Raw genomic sequence first — 21,497 nt, 5'->3', positions numbered from 1 at the left:
GAATTTCTCAAAATTTGTGTTCCTGAAATAACACTATGTCATGTCACCATTTTCCCAATTTTTGCTAATTGATTAGTTAAACTGTACCCGTGGGATAATTACTATCCGTCCGCTCCCTAATGTAAATTTTACAAAATTAAGTGGTGTAAGTTGTGTTTTGGAAACAATTCTGTCGATGTCAAATATCAGAATCCTAAAAACAAAGATTAAAGCTGCCAACCATATAACAATAGTAAGTATCGGGTGTTCATTTAAATTTATCCTCAAAGTAGGCGTTGAAGAGTCGATCGTAAAAGAGTCGATTGTGACTAACTTACGTAAATTCTGTTTTTCTAGTCGCTACCACAATATGGTACAGAACGGCAAAAATTAAATATATTCCAATTCCACAGGACTCTTGATATATGTACGTTCTTTTATAGACATTTTGTAGAAACTACCAAAGGTAGCACTGTCAACCTTACTCTTTATCTAGTGGACGGATAGTAATGAACTCGACTTTAATGGTTACAAATTCAAAGGCGAGTTTGACGAGAATGTTTTTTGGCATACTGTATATTTATTTTACAAAAAATTGTTGTCAACCTGCCTAAATGTCTCGAATATCATAATATGCTTCGTGTAATTCAGTAGACATTTCATTGATATTCACAATTGCCGCTTTTGAAGAAATACAGAAATAAAAAGACACATAACACACGGAATATTTACGTCTAGATTTCTACATTTTAGCACATACCCGTTCAGGGACATATGTAGGCACTCAGCATACCAAAAATTTTTTTTATTATATCCTTCACATTGTGCGGAATGAAAGTGATCTTTATAAATTTTGAATTCATGGCTACGTAAACTTTCGGTAATTTGGACATTTACAAGCGAATCGTCAGCTTAGGCCCAGGCTGTTTCCCCAACGAGGCGTAAATGCATAGACGCGTACGTTACGTGATTCATGGAATTCAATCAAAGCGGAAAAAATATTGACACCCTACCCTCACTGGCTTTTGTAAATCACGTGATAGCAGTGGCTTTATAAATTCTCCATTTGCTGAAAAGCTGAAATTCACGGATGTTCTAATATATTAAATTCTTCGCATTACAGTCAGTAATATCTCATAATTTGTGTAGTCACACGTCAATCGTCGCATCAATCAAATTCCAAGTCGCATAGAGCACACGAGTCACATAACGTAAAGAAATCATTTTAAGGTTATTTTTAATGATATACGCATTAACTACGACGAAAGTATTTTTTAAATCTCCTGAAAACCTAAAATAAACTTAAATTTCATTTACTACAACAATCTTACTTTATCGACGTGAAACGCATTAAATATACCTTTAAATCTAAACTTTTAACATCCCTGCAGTTGATTTACTTGGTTAAAAATGAGTTGGACGAGCAACCCTCTTTTCAGCTTCACTTTGAAGCCGCATGGGTCTTGAATATTTCATTCCTTAAAGAAAGTAGTGAACACATTTAAAATTTCAGTGCGCTCAAACGGTTAGGTACTTTCAGGGTACTACCGCACAAGTAAATTCGTAATGCGACTTCTCTAACAGGAAACGTTGCAACCGATTGGCCAAAACGGCAACCATCTAACTTTATCACATCAGCGCTTTAACTGCGGACACAAGAAATCTGTTCCTTTAGGTTTCATTTAGAAGCACTCTGGACGGCCAAAACTATTTAGAAACTCGCCACATTTATTTGAAATTTCAGAATCAAGTTTTACACTCTTTTTCTTGTCAGCATTAAACGCAAAAACCTGAAAAAGCAAGAAAATTTGCATAAATGAGTTTTCCTTTCTAACAGAACCGGGATACCTATTTTTAGACAAGTCCGGAGTGTGTAACGTCTCAAGAGCATCATTTCAGTCACTTATTACCTCTGCACCATTACGCGTGTCTTCTAATTACAGTCATTGAGAGCCCAAAAATTTGCAATTCCACTTAAGGTGCCCTTTAACTTTGTAATAGACGTAGAAAAGCATTGGGTAAATTATACTCCCTTTTAGCAGAAAATGAGGTGTAAAACGTTATGACGGTATATTTTTGTAAAGATTTCGAGATAGCAAAATTTTACATTTTACCAACGCTTTAAACTGCAAACTTTAATCAGCGTTGTACTTTCCAATCATAATTACCCAAATGATTAAGTTTTTCAACTAACATTGAAAGCTGTGTGTTTTCGTCTGTTGCGAAAGTATTTGATTTAGAGAAAGTTTGTGAGCGGCCTAAACACTTTTCAAATAATTACATCCCTAAGCGTACATGTACAAAGTTGATACTTTCAAAGTCAAATATTTGCTGTAAGGAATCAAATACCTGATTTAAATTGCAAAATTGTCAAAAGTTTCCTTACCAAATTTATTCGTCGCGCAGCAATCCTTCTTAAAATTATTCCCACCAAAAAATTTCATAATTTTTGTACGAGGTCTCCCCTTATATGCATTATTAATAAAAACCTACAAAAATATCGCGACACGACGCCTACGATTTCATTTTGTTTGCAACGAACAAAGTGAAATTGGATGTTCAATGTTGAGAGAGGTGATGAGGGTAGCTGTGGTTTATCCAATTTTCCAGAATATATTTAAAATTTATTGCAAGCCAGGGGAGCAAATTTGTTGACAATTTCACCAAAACAGGTTAAACTACGACGCTAAAAAGCATTTTAAACTACACTCGAACAATGTTTGGACGTGCGGCTGTTAAAAAATTATTTCTATATTGTTCCAACTAAATCTATCCATTTTAATTAGTATTGCTTTGTTGTGTTAATTCTGAAGAACTCTCATGCCGACTATAAATTGTACCTTATCTTAACAACACTGTGAGTCGTTAGTTTTCTTAATTTACTGTTAATTAAAGGATTCTGCCAAAAAAGTCGAGTTGGCACTTGGCCCTCACCCTATAATTAATTGGTTTATACATCATTCATCACATTAATCAAATCAATATCTTCTGTCACTAAAATAATTCCTTTTGTGACTGATTCTGGTGGTGACATGTAAAGCTGCTTGACAGCAAACTCGGCCATCATTAGAACAACAACCCCCTTCAAATCGTAATGGACAGAATTAAGCTAGCTATGCTGAGAGTTGTTTTTTTTTTTTTGTTTAATTAAAACATATCCTCGCCACTTAATATGACGTTTGATTGATCCGGTAAATCAATTTAGCACAGATTAAAACGACTGTATTGTGCAAAGTGTTGATTTTTAGTCGTCGCGGTTGAAAGCTTAATGCCGATAATTAATTATCACAAGCGTTTGCGTATTGCCAATGACACGTGAAAAATACTCAAGTGCAAAAAAAATTACTCCAAATTGATGGTGTCTGTTTACACAAGCTGTGAAATTCAATTGGGAGCAAGGCTCTTCGAAATTTTGTGACAGGCAGTCGGCAAAAGTTAATTTACTTCTCAATCACGTTAACTCGAAACTTCTTGGTACATGACTCATTATACAAATTGGGATGCGAATTATAGCGCAATTTCATTTCGAGCAACACCTGATTACTGAAAATTATTAACCCTCATTTCCGTCTGAAATGAGATTTTTTTACTCGAAATTTAAACGGACAACTTCGTTCTTGCTAATTTTAGAGGCACGTCCGTACTCAAATATTTTTTGTGCTTCTGTTGTAAAGGTGCTAATTGGAAACCTGTCAGTAGTAACAACTTTTAGAAGTAGTTTTAACAGGTAAAATTTTAAATAATGATCTAAATGGGTTAAAGTGGTAACTCTTGTATGCGTGTTCTTTTTAATTTTATTTGCAATTTATTATACATTTTCCTTAACTTCCGGTAGCTTGCTTTAAGAACATAATGGTAGAATTAAAAGACATTTATATTACATAATTTTATTAGCAAAGAAATTTAAATTTTTCGTCTTTAGGATATTGTCGTGTATTTTGTAGAAAAATTCGTTGAAAAAAGTAGAAACTCATACTGAATGTCACGTTCATTCCTCATCCTCAAAGTTGGCGTTGAAGACTCGATTGTGAACGCCCATGTTCGTGGCATTTTCTTGTTTAACTGGTTCTGACGAAATAAAAATTTTCTGTGGCGCAGTAAATACACACACCTAATAATAACATGTTTTTGCATCAGCCTGCCACAATAATGACCAGCAGATCGTTATCGGCAAAGGGTACATTCTGGACCGTGCTGTGCAACAAAATGCACTTTATCACTCGGCTACTCCGATAAGGTGACTAATAATCTGACCTTGTGGGATCATTACCGCGGCACCAGTATAAATACACACACGTAGATGTTAAACGTTGCTCCTAGACGTTTATTGGGCGGGTGTGCTAACAACGTTCTGGACAAAATGGTCAAGGCGAAGAAATACGTGTTCGAGAAGCAATTCGTGGGTTTGCCCAAAGCGACCGACTTGAAGCTGGTCGAGGAGGAGTTGCCACCACTGAAGGACGGAGGTAAACCACCAAAACTCCATTTTAACGATGTCATTTGTTCTTGTTGTTTAGAATTCCTGTCGGAGGCGGTGTATCTGAGCGTCGACCCTTACATGCGATCCTACGCCCCTCGGCTGACTCTCGGCACGACTTTCATCGGTTCTCAAGTGGCCAAGTAAATATCCAGACTGGCACCAGTCGATTTTAATTTTGTCCATCAAGGGTCACCGAGAGCAAAAATCCCAAATTCCCGGTGGGCAAATACATCGTGGGTGAATTCGGCTGGCGCACCCACACCGTTTCCAACGGGCAACCCTTGCTCAGCGGGTTCCCGGTTGCTTGGCTGGTCCCAGATCTCGACGGACTACCCCAGTCGCTCCCTTTGGGAGTGTTGGGAATGCCGGGGTAAGCACTCGACCACCGATCCGACCAGATCTGACCTCTCTTTAGAAACACAGCCTACTTCGGGTTCCTCGAACTGTGCAAACCCAAAGCTGGGGAGACCGTGGCGGTGAGCGGAGCTGCCGGCGCGGTGGGAAGCCTCGTCGGTCAAATCGCCAAAATTAAAGGGTGCAAGGTGATCGGAATCGCCGGGTCTGACGAGAAGGGCAAGTGGTTGGTGGATGAGTTGAAATTCGACAAGTTCCTCAACTACAAGGACACAGACTTCGACAAGAAGCTGGCGGCGGCGGCGCCCAACGGCATCGACTGCTACTTCGACAACGTCGGAGGAGAGCTCAGCACCAAGATCCTCAACAAGATGAATCTGTTCGGGCGCATTTCCGTCTGCGGGGCCATCTCGGGGTACAACGACGCGTCTGCCGCCAGAGGTGATTTGTTCGCAGCAGATGAGATTTTTTTTAGCGAGATTGATTACAGTCAGTCCGGTACAACCCGCGCTCGTCTTCAAACAGTTGAAGATGGAAGGGTTCATCGTGCACAGGTGGCTGGACAGATGGTTCGAAGGGATCCAGCAGAACAAGCAGTGGATCAAGGAGGGCAAGTTGAAGTACAGGGAGACCGTCACTGAAGGGTTCGACAAGATGTTCGACGCGTTTGTCGACATGCTGCAAGGAGGCAACACCGGAAAAGCAATTATTAAAGTCTGATTTTTTTTTGTACTTTTGCCAAATATATTATGATATTTCTTTTGAATTTTGTTTCCCACTTTCCCACCAGGCGCAAAGATCACAACAGAAGACGATCAACACTCTGAATTTTCAACCGTTGCGTGTCAGACCAAGACTGTCCCGCTCGTGGTTTCTTACAACAAGAAATAAATCTACAAACATTTTGCTAGTTTTTTATTTAATCAACGAACAATAGACTGATCAGGCTTTGACAACTGCCTTGCCCACGTTGCCCCCTTTCAACATGTCAACAAACGCCTTGAACATGTTGTCGAATCCCTCCGTCATAGTCTCCCTGTATCTCATCTTTCCCTCTTTGATCTACTTCTTGTTCTGTTCGATACCTGGTCCGTTCATCTTCCTTACGACGAACCCCTCCATCTTCAATTGTTTGCCGACGACGAAGCGCTGAACCATACCGACTAAAAATGCAACAGAGGTCACTGCGACTCTCACCTCTTCTCCAATCACCTATAACATCGCCGCTGCTGTTGTACCCTGAAATGGCCCCGCAGACCGATATCCTACCATACTGGTTCATCCTCTCCATAGCCACATTACTTATCTCCCCTCCTACATTGTCAAAGTAACAATCGACGCCTTCTTTCAACTCCTTCTCGAAATCCTTGTCTTTGTAGTTGATGAAACGATCGAAATGCAACTCTTCGACCAACCATTTCCCTATTTCGGATAACGGATCACGGTTTTTAGTGGAGTAACGTTAGGTTCTTATTTCGGAAACGGTAGCAAGAGCTCGGATTTGAACGAAATTTTTTTAATGTGTTATAAATAAAACATATTAAAACCTTTATAGGTTAAAAATTGCCGCTCATTGTTTGTTTCATTAATTTATTGTTTATTTATAAGAACTGAAATTTTCCAGTTAGAAATCGTTATTTTCGCAAGAAAAATACTAGAGAACAATATAGAATGACTTTGGGAAGAGTATATTGTTATATTGAAACTTGTTTGGAATTAATTGTTTGTGGAAAAAGAAGAACAATAGGCAGATTTTCGGTAGCACGTTGTTGACCGGCTCAGATAGAAACACGTTCAGTTTGTCTTCTAGAGTCGCATAGTTAGCATTTTTTGAAGAAAATATATATGTAATTATTTTTAATGGTTTTTGACAAAAAAGTGTTTAGTAATAGACTACGTCCACTGATAGAATGCATTTTTTTAAATATCCTTAGATAACAAAATTCCCAAACCATAACATTAAAATATTAAGAATGTATCATAGATTGTGTTGGTAATATCTTGAAGCATTCCCGCCACTGATTCTCATTGGTTGTTATAAAACCCACGCGAAATAGTTATTTATGGTATAAGTGGGTTATTTAAGATATTACCCACGAGAGGTATTTGTAACCTACGAGGGCTTGCCCGAGTAGGTTATTACCTCGAGTGGGTAGTACTTAATAACCCACGTATGCCATACAACGTTTTATCCAATATTCCACAATTTTTAGATAATGACATTATTGATGAAATTCTGCTCCCGATGGGTTATGAACGTTAATAACCCACGGTGCTAATGGCAACGTGGGTTATGTATGTTATAACCCACGGTGCAAATGGCAACGTGGGTTAAAACAACAGACTAGTTATAGCCCAGTTTACTCAATTAAAACTAACTAGTAAAACACGATATTACTATTGAATGTTGGATAAAATAAATTACTTATATGACATTTCAAATTTGAAATTGTCAGTTTTGTCAAAGTGGTTTGAGCATTTAGATTTGCGATTTTTCATCTTTAGAGCTTTGTTTTGCGATTCTCTGGTTTTAAAAGTTATTAGTTTTGATCGTGTTGCTGTTTTGATCTGTTCCGTTGCGATTTTTTCTTGATTTTTTTTAAATTTGTGAAGTGAGTGCGTGCCTCAAGAATGTAATTACAAACATCGAAAATGATACAGAGGTAATTTTTGTTCATGCATTAAATAGGAGTACATATTAAATAATCTCTTGCTTGTGTTTAGCCATTTCCGAAAAAAGCTGGATATTTTAATTTCAGTAGCCAGCTTTTTTCGAAAATTCGAAAATGTATTGTGGGTTGCATTTTTTATTACGTCTGGCACATTATTACTCGTGAAATACCCTGTATTAATAAAACCTAATATATTACTCCTACTGTACTGAAGTTTTCTTTCGTCTTTCGTCTTTCCTAAGTGCAAACATGCAGAATAATAATAAGACATCACGTGTAAACCTGCGCTTTCCATTTTTTTAAATTTCGCGCTGGATCTATTTGTTGTGGCGTAGACTGAACATTTTTAGTAACATTTATGTCAAGCAATCTATGAGTGGACAGAGTTTACCATGCAATCGAAAATAAAAAAAATCCAAAGGTCCGTGAGTAATACGCTTCAGTTAGCAAATGTCATCAGATGTCATTACAATGGAGAACTGTCATTATTAATTATTGACTATTAAAATTGCTATTGCAATATGTTCACTTGAGAGCAAAAAATTTTCATTGTGCAGTGTTACTTCAGAAACGGCGAATCGTCCTATTCAACACCTCTAGTTTTCGAGGAATTTCAACAAAAGTTTCCGGACTTTCAAGGCACTTACAATGGAGAGTAAAAAAAAACAGACATAATTTTTGACATAACAGTCATAAGTGTGAAACCGCCCTTCCTACATTTAAACTTATTTAGACTGATTGTGACAGTTTAGTTAATAACTGTGCTACAATCGTGTCAAAAATAAATTACTCTCTAGGATTTAGGGATATTCGATACTAGGTTGCCATAAATTTGGTTAGGTTGGGGGCTATGTGGTTTCTGGTGGCAGACAAAAGATATCTCAAAAATGTAAGGCTGTGGCTAATTCCTTGTCACAGTTGCAAATTAATGACTAATGCCTCGCTAAGTGATAGATGATTTTTCGTTTCACAATCAATTTTGGTTTCTGTCGGCATATTTAATTGAACTTAATCCCCCAATTCATAGTAACCAACCTTAGCCATTCAAAATTGCTTCTGAAAATTCTAGTTACACAACATGAAAAACGTTATTTCTCTAAAAGTTCGAAATATAGGGAGTAATTTATTTTTGACAAGGTAGTAGGTACGTCTGATCAATTCTTCAAATGTTCCAGTTGTCATAAACTGTCACATTGACAATAAAGAATGGGTTATATTGAATTTTTGAAAATGTCACAATTTTGATGTCCGTTTTTTTTACTCCCAACTGTACCAACAACTTGCCTTGATTATTTTGTTTTTCCATTCCTGAAAAACAACGTGTTCAAAAATAGGCCGCTGTAATTGCCAACCATCAACAATTTTAGATGAAAATGACATAGAAGAGAATGAAACCGGGGTAAATATTTAATTTTAATGGAAAATGATAAAAGTTATTTTTTAGAAAAAATTTTTATGTTATAAAAAATTGTCAAAATTTGAACAGTATTTTGAATTAGTATCTCGTATTGTCAAATTAAAAATTTTAACACGTAAAACAATCGACAAAAACACAACATGGAAGTAGCGCAAACTTTTCAATAATTTATTTAAACAAAACAATTCGGTTGCCATGGTGACCATAGCACTCCCGATCTTTGAAAATATCCCAATTTAACTATTATAAAAAAAAATAAGCACAAATATAATTTCAAGATTATTTATTAAAGAAATCATAATGAGTCGCTTTTTGTGCCAGTGAGTGTATTTCCCACTATGAGCGTCAATTTTTAACGTATAAAGGATTTAGTATTTTGTATTCATGACATAAAATAAAATAAATTATTACAATCGGAACTCTTGCTACCGGTTCCGAAATAACGCCGTATTTTTGTCTATCGTTACTCCACTATTTACACGAGTGGTGCGTTCTCAATCGACTCTCTAACACCAACTTTGAGGATACATTTAAATGAACGCACGATATCATGTGATCAAGAAAACTCGTAATCGAGACAGCCTTGGAGATGAAATCGTATGTCTTCTCCGATTAATATGCTTAGTTATAGCATCATTGGCATCTAAAGTTACGTCATTTTGAAGACTTTAATCCAATCAATTTTCGTTGCTAAAAATTTGATATACATAGGACCAGTTTCGAATTCATGGATTAATCGCGCATTAAAATTAATTCTCTTTCTATAAACTGGCCCATAATGTTTTAAACAAATACGTTTTGACGTTAATTTAAATATTTCGTTAAATTCTTGACAAGAATTTTGTTGTAACTTGAACCACGCCTACACATATTGGGTGATTCAAAATGATTGTGGATAAGTGTAGCAACTATGTACGAAAATGTATGTGGATTTGACAATTTTCAAAATTGGGCGACTATGAAGCGTCAAAGTGTCAACTTTATCCTACCCACATAAATGTTCGAACATAGTTGCCATACTTATCCACAATCATTTTGAATCACCCAATATCTTTACACCAAACGTCAACAAACAACGTCTTAACCTTACTTTCTTACGTTTGTGTTGTCTGGCTTTCGTTTATGCAATAAATAAATACAATTTAAAATAAATGTCCCTATACTAAATTTTTCTGAAAATTCACCAATTTCTCTTTAAAAACTAAATTTGTTTCACAGTCTAGGACTGGTTTTTACAAATCTATGAGGGGCATGATGACCAACTCAGTAGAACGGGACCAATGGCTTAACGTGACTTCCGAATCACGAGATAGAATATAGCCTTTTTTTTTTAATTTCACCCTGGGTCGGAATCGAACCCGCGCCCCTCGCGTCCCTGAGTCGAAGCGGACTCCCTTAGGCTATATTCTGCCTTAAAAAATTTGTTGCACAGTCTAGGACTGACTTACAAATCTATGAGGGGCATGATGACCAACTCAATAGACCGGGACCAATGGCTTAACGTAACGTGACCGAATCACGAGATAGAATATAGCCTTTTTTTGCGCCCTGGGTCGGAATCGAACCCGCGACCCTCGCGTCCCTGAGCCGAAACGGACTTAGGCTATATTCTGCCTAAAATTTGTTTCACAGTCTAGGACTGGTTTACAAATCTATGAGGGGCATCATGACCAACTCAATACACCGGGACCAATGGCTTAACGTGACTTCCGAATCACGAGATAGAATATAGCCTTCTTTTTTTTAACTATTATTTTCGCTATTTTTTCTTTTATTTTTTTTAATTTTAATTGATAATTCTTATCAGATATAACCCTAGTGATTGAAAAATTCCTGATAATTATGTGTTGGTGATCACGAGTGTCTGCTATTGTAAAAATTCCCGAGTGCGTAGCAGGACGGAATTTAACAGTAGACACGAGTAGGTCACTAACAAAATTATTATTTGGAATTTTTTAATCAGGAGGGAAATTCGATATGAGTATTTACCGAATGATCGCACCTTAAATTTAAATTAGACCAAATTAATATTGTTAATACTTAATAATGGGTTTTCTTCAAATAAACGCTATAAAATATCTGATTTAACTGATATGTAAAAAATTAACAAAAAATCATCGACAATCTTTTTCAGTGAAAAATTATTATCGTATAATTCCAATTTGATTGGTTAAATTTTAAAAAATAGAGCATTTTCATAGACCAAATTTTTAAGGTAATTTTTGAGGTAAATACTCAGTGCAATTATTCAATTACGAAAATGTGGAAGAGTGACCCAATTACAAGTTTTCTTGATCGCACTATTTGTTGAATTGAAAACAAATATCCCAGCGAAATCGGTAGTAGAGCATGCGAAATTGTAGGTATTTTTTTTATAGGTATCTACATTGTTGTTTTCTAATTAAAACAACCTTTCTTCGTCTATCTCTTGCTTGCAATAAGGGTCTACTTTTGTCATTTGGTGTTTGCAAACTTTAAATTCGTTTGGTGCTTCTAAATTTTTTATATTTCAAAATGTTAAAATTCAACAAGCTGCAATACATTATTGCATAAGTACATTCACAAAATCTAAGCCTTTTTGTGTATCCTTTGAGTTGTACTTATACTGTCTTTATTTAAACAAATGTCAGAATAAAGGTAACGTTTAATGCAAACTCACCCTTATTTTAGGACACTAGATAAATAACCTCCATGTCCTTTGCCCTCTGACACGGAAGCTCATGCAACACATTACCGTCTAACTTCTACTGCTAATACTTATAATATTTAGATCATAAGATAGCTTAAAGTATTCTTCCCTTTAGTAGGCACGTAATATGTAATTTTCAACAGTATGAAACAACGTGGCATCCCAGGAGTGACATTTTAGATTCTTGTTACCTCAACACCATTAAGCTTCATTCATAATGGATTACATTAGGGTACACAATCTTAGTTTGTTGCTATTTGTTATTGTCGTATCCTACAGTATGTTTCTAGACGTCTACCATTTGCTAATCTTGGTAAATAAATTTCCTTAAGCACTCTCAAATACAAACATTTCAGGTGTATCTCTGAATAAAAATATACATATATTTTTTGTTAGACATATTTGTTTGATACAGACTTTATAAATATATCGTCACCATCATACACACGCTCGCATCCTTTCTCTAGGGTTATGTAAAAGATAGTGTAAGACATATCTATGAATGTCTCCCCTAGCAAGGCATTACAAAAGTCATAACGTTGATACCCGAGAAGAATATACAATGAAAATAAACCGTAGATATTTTTGAAACACGTTGCTGCAATATAAATTGAGAGGTAAGAAACAGAATCCATTAACAGGAATAACCGTAACGTTTCAAATCATGGGTAAAATTCACTATATATAATTATTTTTGTTATTACAGATGTTTAAATAATTTTTTATTTTAGATATCATAATATTCGGCTCGACCGCATAGGATTGGTTTCGTAAAGTAGTTACTTCAAAAAGCGGATACTGATTTTAAGATCTGCGTAGAAGATTTTTTGAGTGAAATTTAATTATGGGAAACAGAAGAAAGGCAAGTCCAGCATAAAAGTAACGACATTTTCTAGAAAACCAGTATGGAAACTAAATTGTTAAATCGATCTCCAACTAACCGATCCTCTCGAGGGAAATTTGTGCCATAATGACGTCCCTCAAAAATTGATTTAATTACGAATAAAATTAATTGGGAGCCTAAAATACTCTTAAAAGGTACAACGTACAAGTCTAGTGTGAAGGCGTCGGTTCTGCTTCATTAAGCGGATTATTCGCAGATTTTCCGAATATCTCGGCGAGTCCATTGTTTCTGAAAAGGCAAATTTTTATCGGCGAGAATTGTCGTAAACAGCAAACTCTATTGGAAAGTTAAAATAAATCACGGATAGCAACGCACTTTGCAGTCGACGGCAATTGAGGCAGCTGTAAGGGTGTGCGGCCGGGTATAAATGCTTCGTAGGCTGTTATTTTTGGGACTCCATTATACGAATAGCTCAACCCTAAACAATGTGTGTACAAACTTTCCCGGTTTCTCGTCGACGATTACTTCAAAGGGCACCTCGGCTTCATTAAATGGTTGAAATTGGCCTCTAGGAGTGAGCAGCATTGACTTCTAAGCCCTCCTCAACCGCGCCCTCTTCTCAATAATACGATTATTAAGATTTCTATATTCCGTATCGTTCGCTTTCACATCTTGTTCCCATCTTGTTTGCCATCTCATCAGACTTTATTAAAAATAGTGATGTCCCAAAGGATCCTTTTCAAAACCCAACATACATCCCAATGCGGCCGCCGGAATTAACTGTGCGCGAACTTTACCACTTGTTCAATTCTTTCCAAAGTTGCGAACCGAATTTTATTTACTTCAGATTTCCTAATAAGGCGACTCGGACAGCGAAAACTTTCTAGGTAATGGCGCTAATTAAAGAAGTTAACAAAGCTAACAACTACGAAATGCTAACATATTTCCCAAGAATCACTAAAACCTTAAAAACAACATTCTCACCTGTTCTATGTTCAACTAGACGATTTTGTGATAATTAGGAATTTTACTGACACTGTCACTGTGCAAGTGTGTAATTTGTCGTATCGATATTGGTAACCTTTTAAAATTAAATAAACACTGCGATTACTCAGTTTGCTGCTGTGTCAAAAATCAATGATCAATTAATTTTTCATTAAAATTTACAAATAAAACAACATTACAAAATACATGTTTTTGTTGTATAATACAGAATTATTCACGTAAGATGACGAGCCTGACCAGGTAAAAATGCAACCCAAAATACAATTTATAAAGCTATCTTGATCGCTGCGCTATTACATTATCATAATGGACATAAAACACAGATAGCTTTTAACGTCAGCCTAATGAATGTCAAGTTGTGGCAGAAAAATACCTGTCTCAACAAAGTACGATTTAATAACAATAATAAGCGATTAAAATCACAAAAGTAATGGATAAGTAGGATCATGTCGGTTCTGTCATGGTTCGAAAACATTTTCAAATACTAAATATGAACGAAAAATGCAACGACAGATATACCTTTCAAACTATAATCTATTTTTTCCTGGTAGGTGGTTGCGCGCGCCATTTACAAAATCTTGCAACGAAATACGACCTCCCTATTGGTTGCTGTATTCCACTAACCAATAGGGAGGTCGCATTTCGTTGCAGGATTTTGTAAATGGCGCGCGCAACCTGCTACCAGGAAAAAAATATACTATAATAGAATACCTACTTGGATACCTGATTTAATTTTTAAATACCAAAACACAATGTATACGTTGTAATTGTATTTTGGCTTGCATTTTTACCTGGTGAGGCTCGTCATCTTACATGAATAACCCTGTATAACAAATGGTATTTTCGAGTGACAATATAAATGAATAAGTGAAGAACATTTAAATCCACCAACGATTAGTACACCTCTTTTCAGCTTATAATGGCGCAATTTGAAGAAACATTTTTAGTTGTCAAATTTGACAAATGTCATTACCGTTATAAATGGACCAAAAGGTGATTCTTTTGTTTTATGTCATCGCTGTGATATCCTCTTACTAGCCCATTTCAGCCAACTAAAATCGCTGAAAAGGGATCAGGTGATACATGAATTATATTCTCGCAAATATCGGGAATTTTTCTTTAATTTCATCTCAAAATTAGCATTGAAGAGTCAATTGTGAACGCAATACGGATTGTAGATGATGGATCAGCTGCTTAAATTTTACGTTTTTACACGAGCGGTGGGTTCACAATCCACTCTTCAACGCCAACTTTGAGGTGCAATTTAAAAAAAAAAACACCCGATATAAAGTGCATTCACGTTGTTTTGGCATAATCGGAGGCCATGAAAATTGGGATTTAATTTGGTAGTAAAGGTGTTTTTCTAAGTTTGAGGTTAAAATAGCATCAATGTCTAGTGCATTGTTGTCACTTTTACTAGTTTGCAATAGAAGAATTCTCAGACATCGCGGGAAATTCACCAACATGTTATGTTCATTTTGATAGGTCCGCATGTCAGGCACTTTAGTGACCGAAATTAAACAGTCCAACGTTAAAAAAAGAAATCATGGCCTTCCTCCCATTATGCCAAAACAACGTGAACGGTGTTCACAGTAATATGCCGCAACTATATGTTTGTACATACTTCTATATATTTTAATTAAATTTATTAGTGCAAATGATGGTACCTAATTAAAAGTAACTACATACAGGGTCTCCCAGAACTGGCGGACCAAAATAACACGGTGAAATCATTATCTTCTGGCAATAATAGGAAAAATATTTAAAAAAATCCATCCTCATTGGATTTTAAAATAAGAACGTTTTTAATTGACCAATCGCGTGTAGATATAAAATTACCTTAAAAAATTATATTGGTAACTATCAAAACAAATTTGATTGTTGCAAAGACATTATAATTGAATATTATGTCATAATAAATTATTTCTGACAATTCTGACAAGTCATTAAAAACGCGTAATGTTTACCGCTTCAGAATATTTTAATATGCTTGTCTTATATGGACAGCGTGATGAGAGTGCCACAGTTGCTCCTCAGGAGTACGCAGTTCGTTTTCCCAATAGGGAACATCCTAGCAGAAATACTATAACCTGAAAAATACTATAACCTAAAAACGTCCGTCATTGCACAAACAATGCGGATACCCAACAATGCATATGCATCATTTGAAATGTATCCATAGTTACAAATAAAGCAGGAAAATTAATTAATAGGTAACTTAACATCAACAACAGCATTGGTCAGTTTAAATTGATTCTTTCCTAATCACTATTTAAGATAGATTTTTTTGAACATTTTTCCTATTATTCCCAGAAGTTGATGAATTCACCGTATTATTTTGGTCCGCCAGTTCTGGGAGACCCTGTACAATGTATGATACATAATTATTTTAGCCTTGTGAAAATATGTAAATTATTATTATTGCTAACTCCAATCTATCGTACGTTATTGTTGCTATTATTGTTGATGACGGCACAAAACAAATCCAATTAGGGTGCAGAAATAAAAGAACAAAGCTACAAAAAAGTGTAAATAAAAAGTACAGGACACTCATGGCTATGCTAACCAGTAACTATAAACTATTTTCTTAGTTAGCGCTTCAAAGATAATATTTTTCCCTTATGGAACCGGCTCATGTTTAATTTTTTACTTTAACTGAAATTGGTTTCTTAGTCCAGTTTCGTCTTGGTAGCATAATTGCGAAATACTAGAAACACAACTTACTAAATTTTGTATTTGACATTATTTAAGGGGAATGAAACAAAAAGTATCTAATTCTAGGTTTTGGCTCAGCTTCGAACGGATTTCTCTGAACTGTAAAGATAAAATATGGTGTATTTTCAGAGCAGCCAGAAATTTACCTGGGCGAAGCCGGAGCTACCCCTATTATTAATTAATTAGAAAGATTAAAAATAATGCGTTTCCTACCACTTTCATGTGAGGACTCCATTTTCGGTTGTCCATCCTGGAGCAAGTAAAAACCGATGGTCACCGTCGCTTACTCTACTACAGGCCAAATTGTGGTTATAACGCTGTCAAAGGGTATAAAATGTCAAAGACTTCAAACGATATTATATGTAAACACGAAATCAGAAATATTTGTATAAAATGTTAAGAGACGTTTTTGCGGCCGTTTTTAATTGGTGTGAATACACACAGACTAATTCATCTTAAACGGATAATAAAATTCAAGCTGTGGATGAAAGCAGCTATAATAAAAACATATGCATTAAAGTGACTTGAAAAGATAATGAAGCAAGCAATAGCAAAGTTTTAAAGTTAGTGCTAAGTTGTTAAAAAAAGTTAGGGGTGGTTGCGCACTTCCGGGAGAAGGTATCCAAAAACCACATACGCTAAAATGTGGGCAAGGAAAAACAAAATTCTTCCCGTTTCGGAATTTTTTACAAAAATGGCCTATGTCCAAGTTATGATTATGAATTTTATTCCAGTTAAAGTTTCCACACTGTATATCCGCTGTTGACACTTTTCATAGTAAATCTTCTTTTACAATGGAAAATAAAATCAATTACCATTATATTTTAAGCGGTTTTTATCTGTTGTGTTTCAAAATAAAACAAATTGAAACCTTTCACAATGTTTAGAAAAGATTTTCAAAGCAACGTTTTGAAAAGATTCGTTGGAATTCTACTTTAGTGGTGACTGCGTTAGATTAAATCAGTCCTGAAACGTAAGTAATGGAAACATTTCAAAACACAAAAGCAGTTCCCTTTATTATCTCCGTTACATGCACGTAAATATTCACCTCACGATCAATACATATTACTTTTTCATTTGTCATCCTTACGAGTTTCTAATTAGTAATTATTTGTCATCGTATACACAACTAGCTCATAAAGATCGTTCAAAATATTTACATTTTTTGTTCATATTTTGGTAGTATTTTTCTTCGAGAAAGTTATATTTTATGCCTATGCCTTTTATGTCCTTAAATAAAAGACAATTAAAACTGATCTAATATCTAATAAAAAAAAAGAAATGGTATAAATGTTTTCTTTGTGCTTCCAATGTTTTATCAGTTTTTTTATTACACCGCATGCAATCATAGCAGGTGACAATTCGTACGTTCGGTTTGGAAATATATTTTTCATTTTTTAATTCCCTCGTAGTTGCCAGTTCAAATAACCGCAATTACTCATTTGTGATAATGCACCGTGTGACAATCTAAACCAACCAAAAAAAAAAACTATAGTACTATCTCGTGAATACTGCTGCAAACGTTGATTGTGCTATGTCGCAGATAATTTGTAACCAAAATTTTGTTATACGAAACAACTGTCATAATTTGAGCTGAATACGTTAGTGTATCCATTAGTTATTTATAATATACCTGGGCAACGTAACGTCATTTTTAGATACGAAATGGAAAAATTGTTAATAATAATATCTATTTCATAAACCAAAGTAATCAGCGAAGTCACAATAATTTTAGTGTCAGTTTACTCTGCATTTTAATATAGTTACCACACTATTGCGATAAAGTGTCACTTCACACCTCGCATAAATGCTAATGCTTTCGTTGGCCTGAAGTTACAATTTGAAACTTATTTGAAAATTTTAGTTCTAATTATAAATTATAACAGATCATTATCCTGAATAATGAAATCTTCCATCCCTTTGTAGTAAAGATTTGTGAGGCGTTTTGACTTTTTCCAAATGCAATGTCTGCCCTACAAAGCTACAAGTGAGCAGTTGGTAACAAAAAGTCGAAGTTGTTCTAACGGCATATTTACTCGACAAGGCAAACTTTTCCGTTTACTTTTCAAACTCGAACGTTTACTTTTCATTGGAGGGCTCGCCAACGAGCACACACTCCTGAAATGGAAGCATCTTGTCCTATCGCAATTAGAAAGTGCGAGTTGCACAGCCCCTGATAACGCGATAAGGAGAACCCAGCCATTCGAGAAGGGTAGTTCTTGTTTTCCCGAGCTTCCATATCGATTTCATTTATCTGCTTTGCTGATTTCTTATTCAACTAATTTATGTTTGATGAGAATTGGTTATACCCTTATCAGTTTCTTTACGTACGTTCCTGAATTTCCAAGTCTTTTAAACAAATCTTCTACTGGAACTTGACTAAAGAAAATTTCTAATGTGCAATCAATCCAAGTGTCTGCAGAAAGGTAAAGCGTCCTTAAATTTGCAGGAATTAGATGGAAGCAATTCTGACAGGGATTTCACGTTTATGATCCCTTCACTGTCTTAACGGGTTAAATACAATGGGCAAACTAACATCGAACAGCTCAAAGATAATGAGAGCGATAAACTCCAAACCTTGTTCCGGAAAATCATACAATATTAGAGCTAACTACAATAATAATTGCGAATTAGACCTATACAAATAGTTGCTTAGCTTGATGTTTGTATGCTTGAATCATCCCATCATGGCGTTCATCGAATTGTCTGCGAGACACATTCTGAATTCAGAATTTATGTTAAACCATTCTACGGTTTATTATTGTTTCTAATTTCTTTGACTTCAAAATTTTATCATATGGTTTTTAATAAATGTACTTAAGTATATGTTTAAGCATTATATGTAATACGAAAACAAAAAGAATTTAATATGGAATACGAGGAGATATACCGGGTGTCCACGGTAAAAATTTGGTTTATTTCTGGTGTCTTTGACATTACACCCTTGCGATTTTAGGATTACTCAGCTCTTAGGTGGACATAACTTAGTATAGTTGTCACGTCATTACTCCGTTTCTAGCGGTCCCCAGTCACGTCATGTGAATTGATCATTATTACTTATTTATTATTTCCTTTACTAATAAATAATATTAAAGACTCAAGTTGTAACGGGTGAAGTCTCATAGTCGGATTTGATGTAAATTTACATTTTCCTAGTGTTACCGTACCACAGACCTTGACCTACTTAGGGAAACTTTTGGCTGAAAATAATTTGAACAAAAAGAGGTCCTCAAGGACTCGACTAACTAAAATCGACACGAAGCAAAATATTTTTCAATTCAACGGGAGTTTCTACCAATAGCATGAAAAGACGGCAATGGTCAAGTCATTATCTACTTTCATAGTTAACCTTATTATCATGAGCTGTCATGAAAAAAATTTATATTTTCGTACAGCTTTGCTAAGGTAAAATTTTCGCGATTTTCGAGACGAATTAATAGTTATTTAGTGGTTATTTACATTAGCGTACGGTAGGTGTATTTTCCAGGGCGACAACTAGGTTTCAGGCTCGAGGCGAAGCCGAGCTGCCTACCCGATATTTGTATTTTCTCTATTTGATTATGATTATTTATTAATCAATAAAAATTAAAGAAACACATTTATCGGAAAAATAATACATGTAAATATGTAAAAAGAGTAAATTAATCGTACATTTACCGTAGTCCCCCAGAAATTTACTACATCCGTCGGGAAATCGCAGCTACCTTAACCTAAAGTAAAAGGTAAAGGTGTGATTACTAGTTAGGGAAGCCGAAAAAGTATATTGAAAAGCACCAATTCACACATTATTATATTGATTATTTCTTTCACCTATCAAATTTTAATTTTTAACACATACAAACTTTGTTACTTCAAGCTTCAAACAACACTGGAACTAAGTGACATTAAAAGCCGTAGAACGGATTTTTTTTACCTTGCTGTTAGTTCGCATGTTGTTGCTAAGTAACAAAGCTCTTGTGTAAAATAAGAATGTATCGATAAAATTATGAAGTGTCAGGATGCTATCCTTGATAAGTGCTCTCTGCTCTATCTTTGCGATGCAAGAGGGCTTTTCCTCTTCTTGTTTTGTCATTTTATTTAAAAAATCATAGTAGCTTAACTGATAACAGGCAAAAGTAATTCTGTCACATTATTGTACATTTCGTGCAGTTTGCTTTGCATAATGGATACTTAAAAATGCTTTAGAAGTTGATCTAAACGAAACATGACTCTTTTGGTTGATAAAAGTACGCCCTTAAACACAGCAACAGTTTTTGTTGTTGTTTTTTTTTGTTTGGTTCAGGAAATACATAGTCCATTCAAATATCTGGCGACGTTTTAATTTTCTCTGAAAATTTTTATTTTATCATACAGTGTGTCCCCGGATAGGTGAAACGACTTGTAAAAGATAAAAAATTCTCGATTTAAATTTTCATTTTCTGGGGTTCAGCCCTGCTCGGTTAAAGACTAATTTCAAACATAATATTAGTTTCAAAAATCAAGTATGCCTTGGAAATTTTTTAAAAAACCTATTTCTCTGTAGAGTAAAGCGTCTTTTATGTAACAAATACGACAAAAAGTTATTAAGAAAAATTGTTTAAAATCAACATCTAGATACCTATACCAAATTTCAAAATACTAGGCCAACTATGGTTCTTCATTTTTTTAATGTTTATTTCACAAATGAAAGAATTTTATTTTTAACAGTTCTTTTATTATGATTAAAAAAACACACACTTAGATTATTACTACAGGTAACACTAATCACTTATAATTAAATAAAAGTAAGTTAAAACCTGGAAAAAAAAAGAAAAACTATGAAAAATTATACAGATTGAATCTGGCTTTGATTCTCATTGGTCAATTTATGTGGGCGGAGCAGATGCAAAGTTATAACGGCAACACTATAGTCTTTGCATCATTCTAATAATCGCAGGTTTGGTGAAATACGTGTCAAAAATTAATACAAGGTTAGTGTATTTTAGGAATTATATTAATTTTTTTTTTGCAGATCCGCAACAGGTTCCGATATCCAATAATATTAAAATGTTTAAAAAACTTCATTGTTTATATTTCCAGATTTATTCACTTATCTTACTAAGTCTAAATTGAACATTCAGATTACTAAGTCTAGGTTGCAAATTCAGTTTACTTTTTATTAAAACCTCGGATAGACGCTCGTTAAAGCTTTCTCTAACTCATAAGGGCTAACTTTAAAAGGTCTCTTTCTAACAAAAGACCTATTTTGGCTATTTTCCAGGGTTCGCTTTACCGAAACCACAGTGTTCTTCACGTTGAAACGTCCACTCCACTATCGCAAAATTGTAGCCTGAACGACAATTTTTCTTATTTTATTACTTTAT

At 35.0% G+C, this 21,497-nt stretch overlaps 2 protein-coding genes and 1 long non-coding RNA gene across 3 annotated transcripts in view; 1 reads left to right on the top strand and 2 right to left on the bottom strand.

Moving 5' to 3' along the window:
* The window catches only part of LOC138138891 (follistatin-related protein 5-like), a 178,482-nt gene that overhangs the window by 141,125 nt on the left and 15,860 nt on the right, over positions 1-21,497 (bottom strand). The window lies entirely within an intron of this gene.
* LOC138130709 (prostaglandin reductase 1-like) lies at positions 4,217-5,572 on the top strand. Its single transcript, XM_069047337.1, has 5 exons — positions 4,217-4,445; positions 4,497-4,599; positions 4,647-4,829; positions 4,875-5,254; positions 5,304-5,572. Exons 1-5 carry the CDS (start codon positions 4,280-4,282, stop codon positions 5,531-5,533), a joined length of 1,062 nt encoding a protein of 353 aa, XP_068903438.1. The 5' UTR covers positions 4,217-4,279; the 3' UTR covers positions 5,534-5,572.
* On the bottom strand, positions 5,716-6,237 carry LOC138130720 (uncharacterized). Its single transcript, XR_011159637.1, has 2 exons — positions 6,026-6,237; positions 5,716-5,976 (listed from the first exon to the last, which is right to left on the bottom strand). It is a non-coding gene; the product is annotated as an uncharacterized lncRNA (long non-coding RNA).

Source organism: Tenebrio molitor, chromosome 1 (assembly GCF_963966145.1).
Source record: "Tenebrio molitor chromosome 1, icTenMoli1.1, whole genome shotgun sequence".
Classification (NCBI taxonomy): Eukaryota; Metazoa; Arthropoda; class Insecta; order Coleoptera; family Tenebrionidae; genus Tenebrio; species Tenebrio molitor.
The sequence above is the reverse complement of the archived record's forward strand: the minus strand, read 5'-3'. Positions and strand labels throughout refer to the sequence as shown.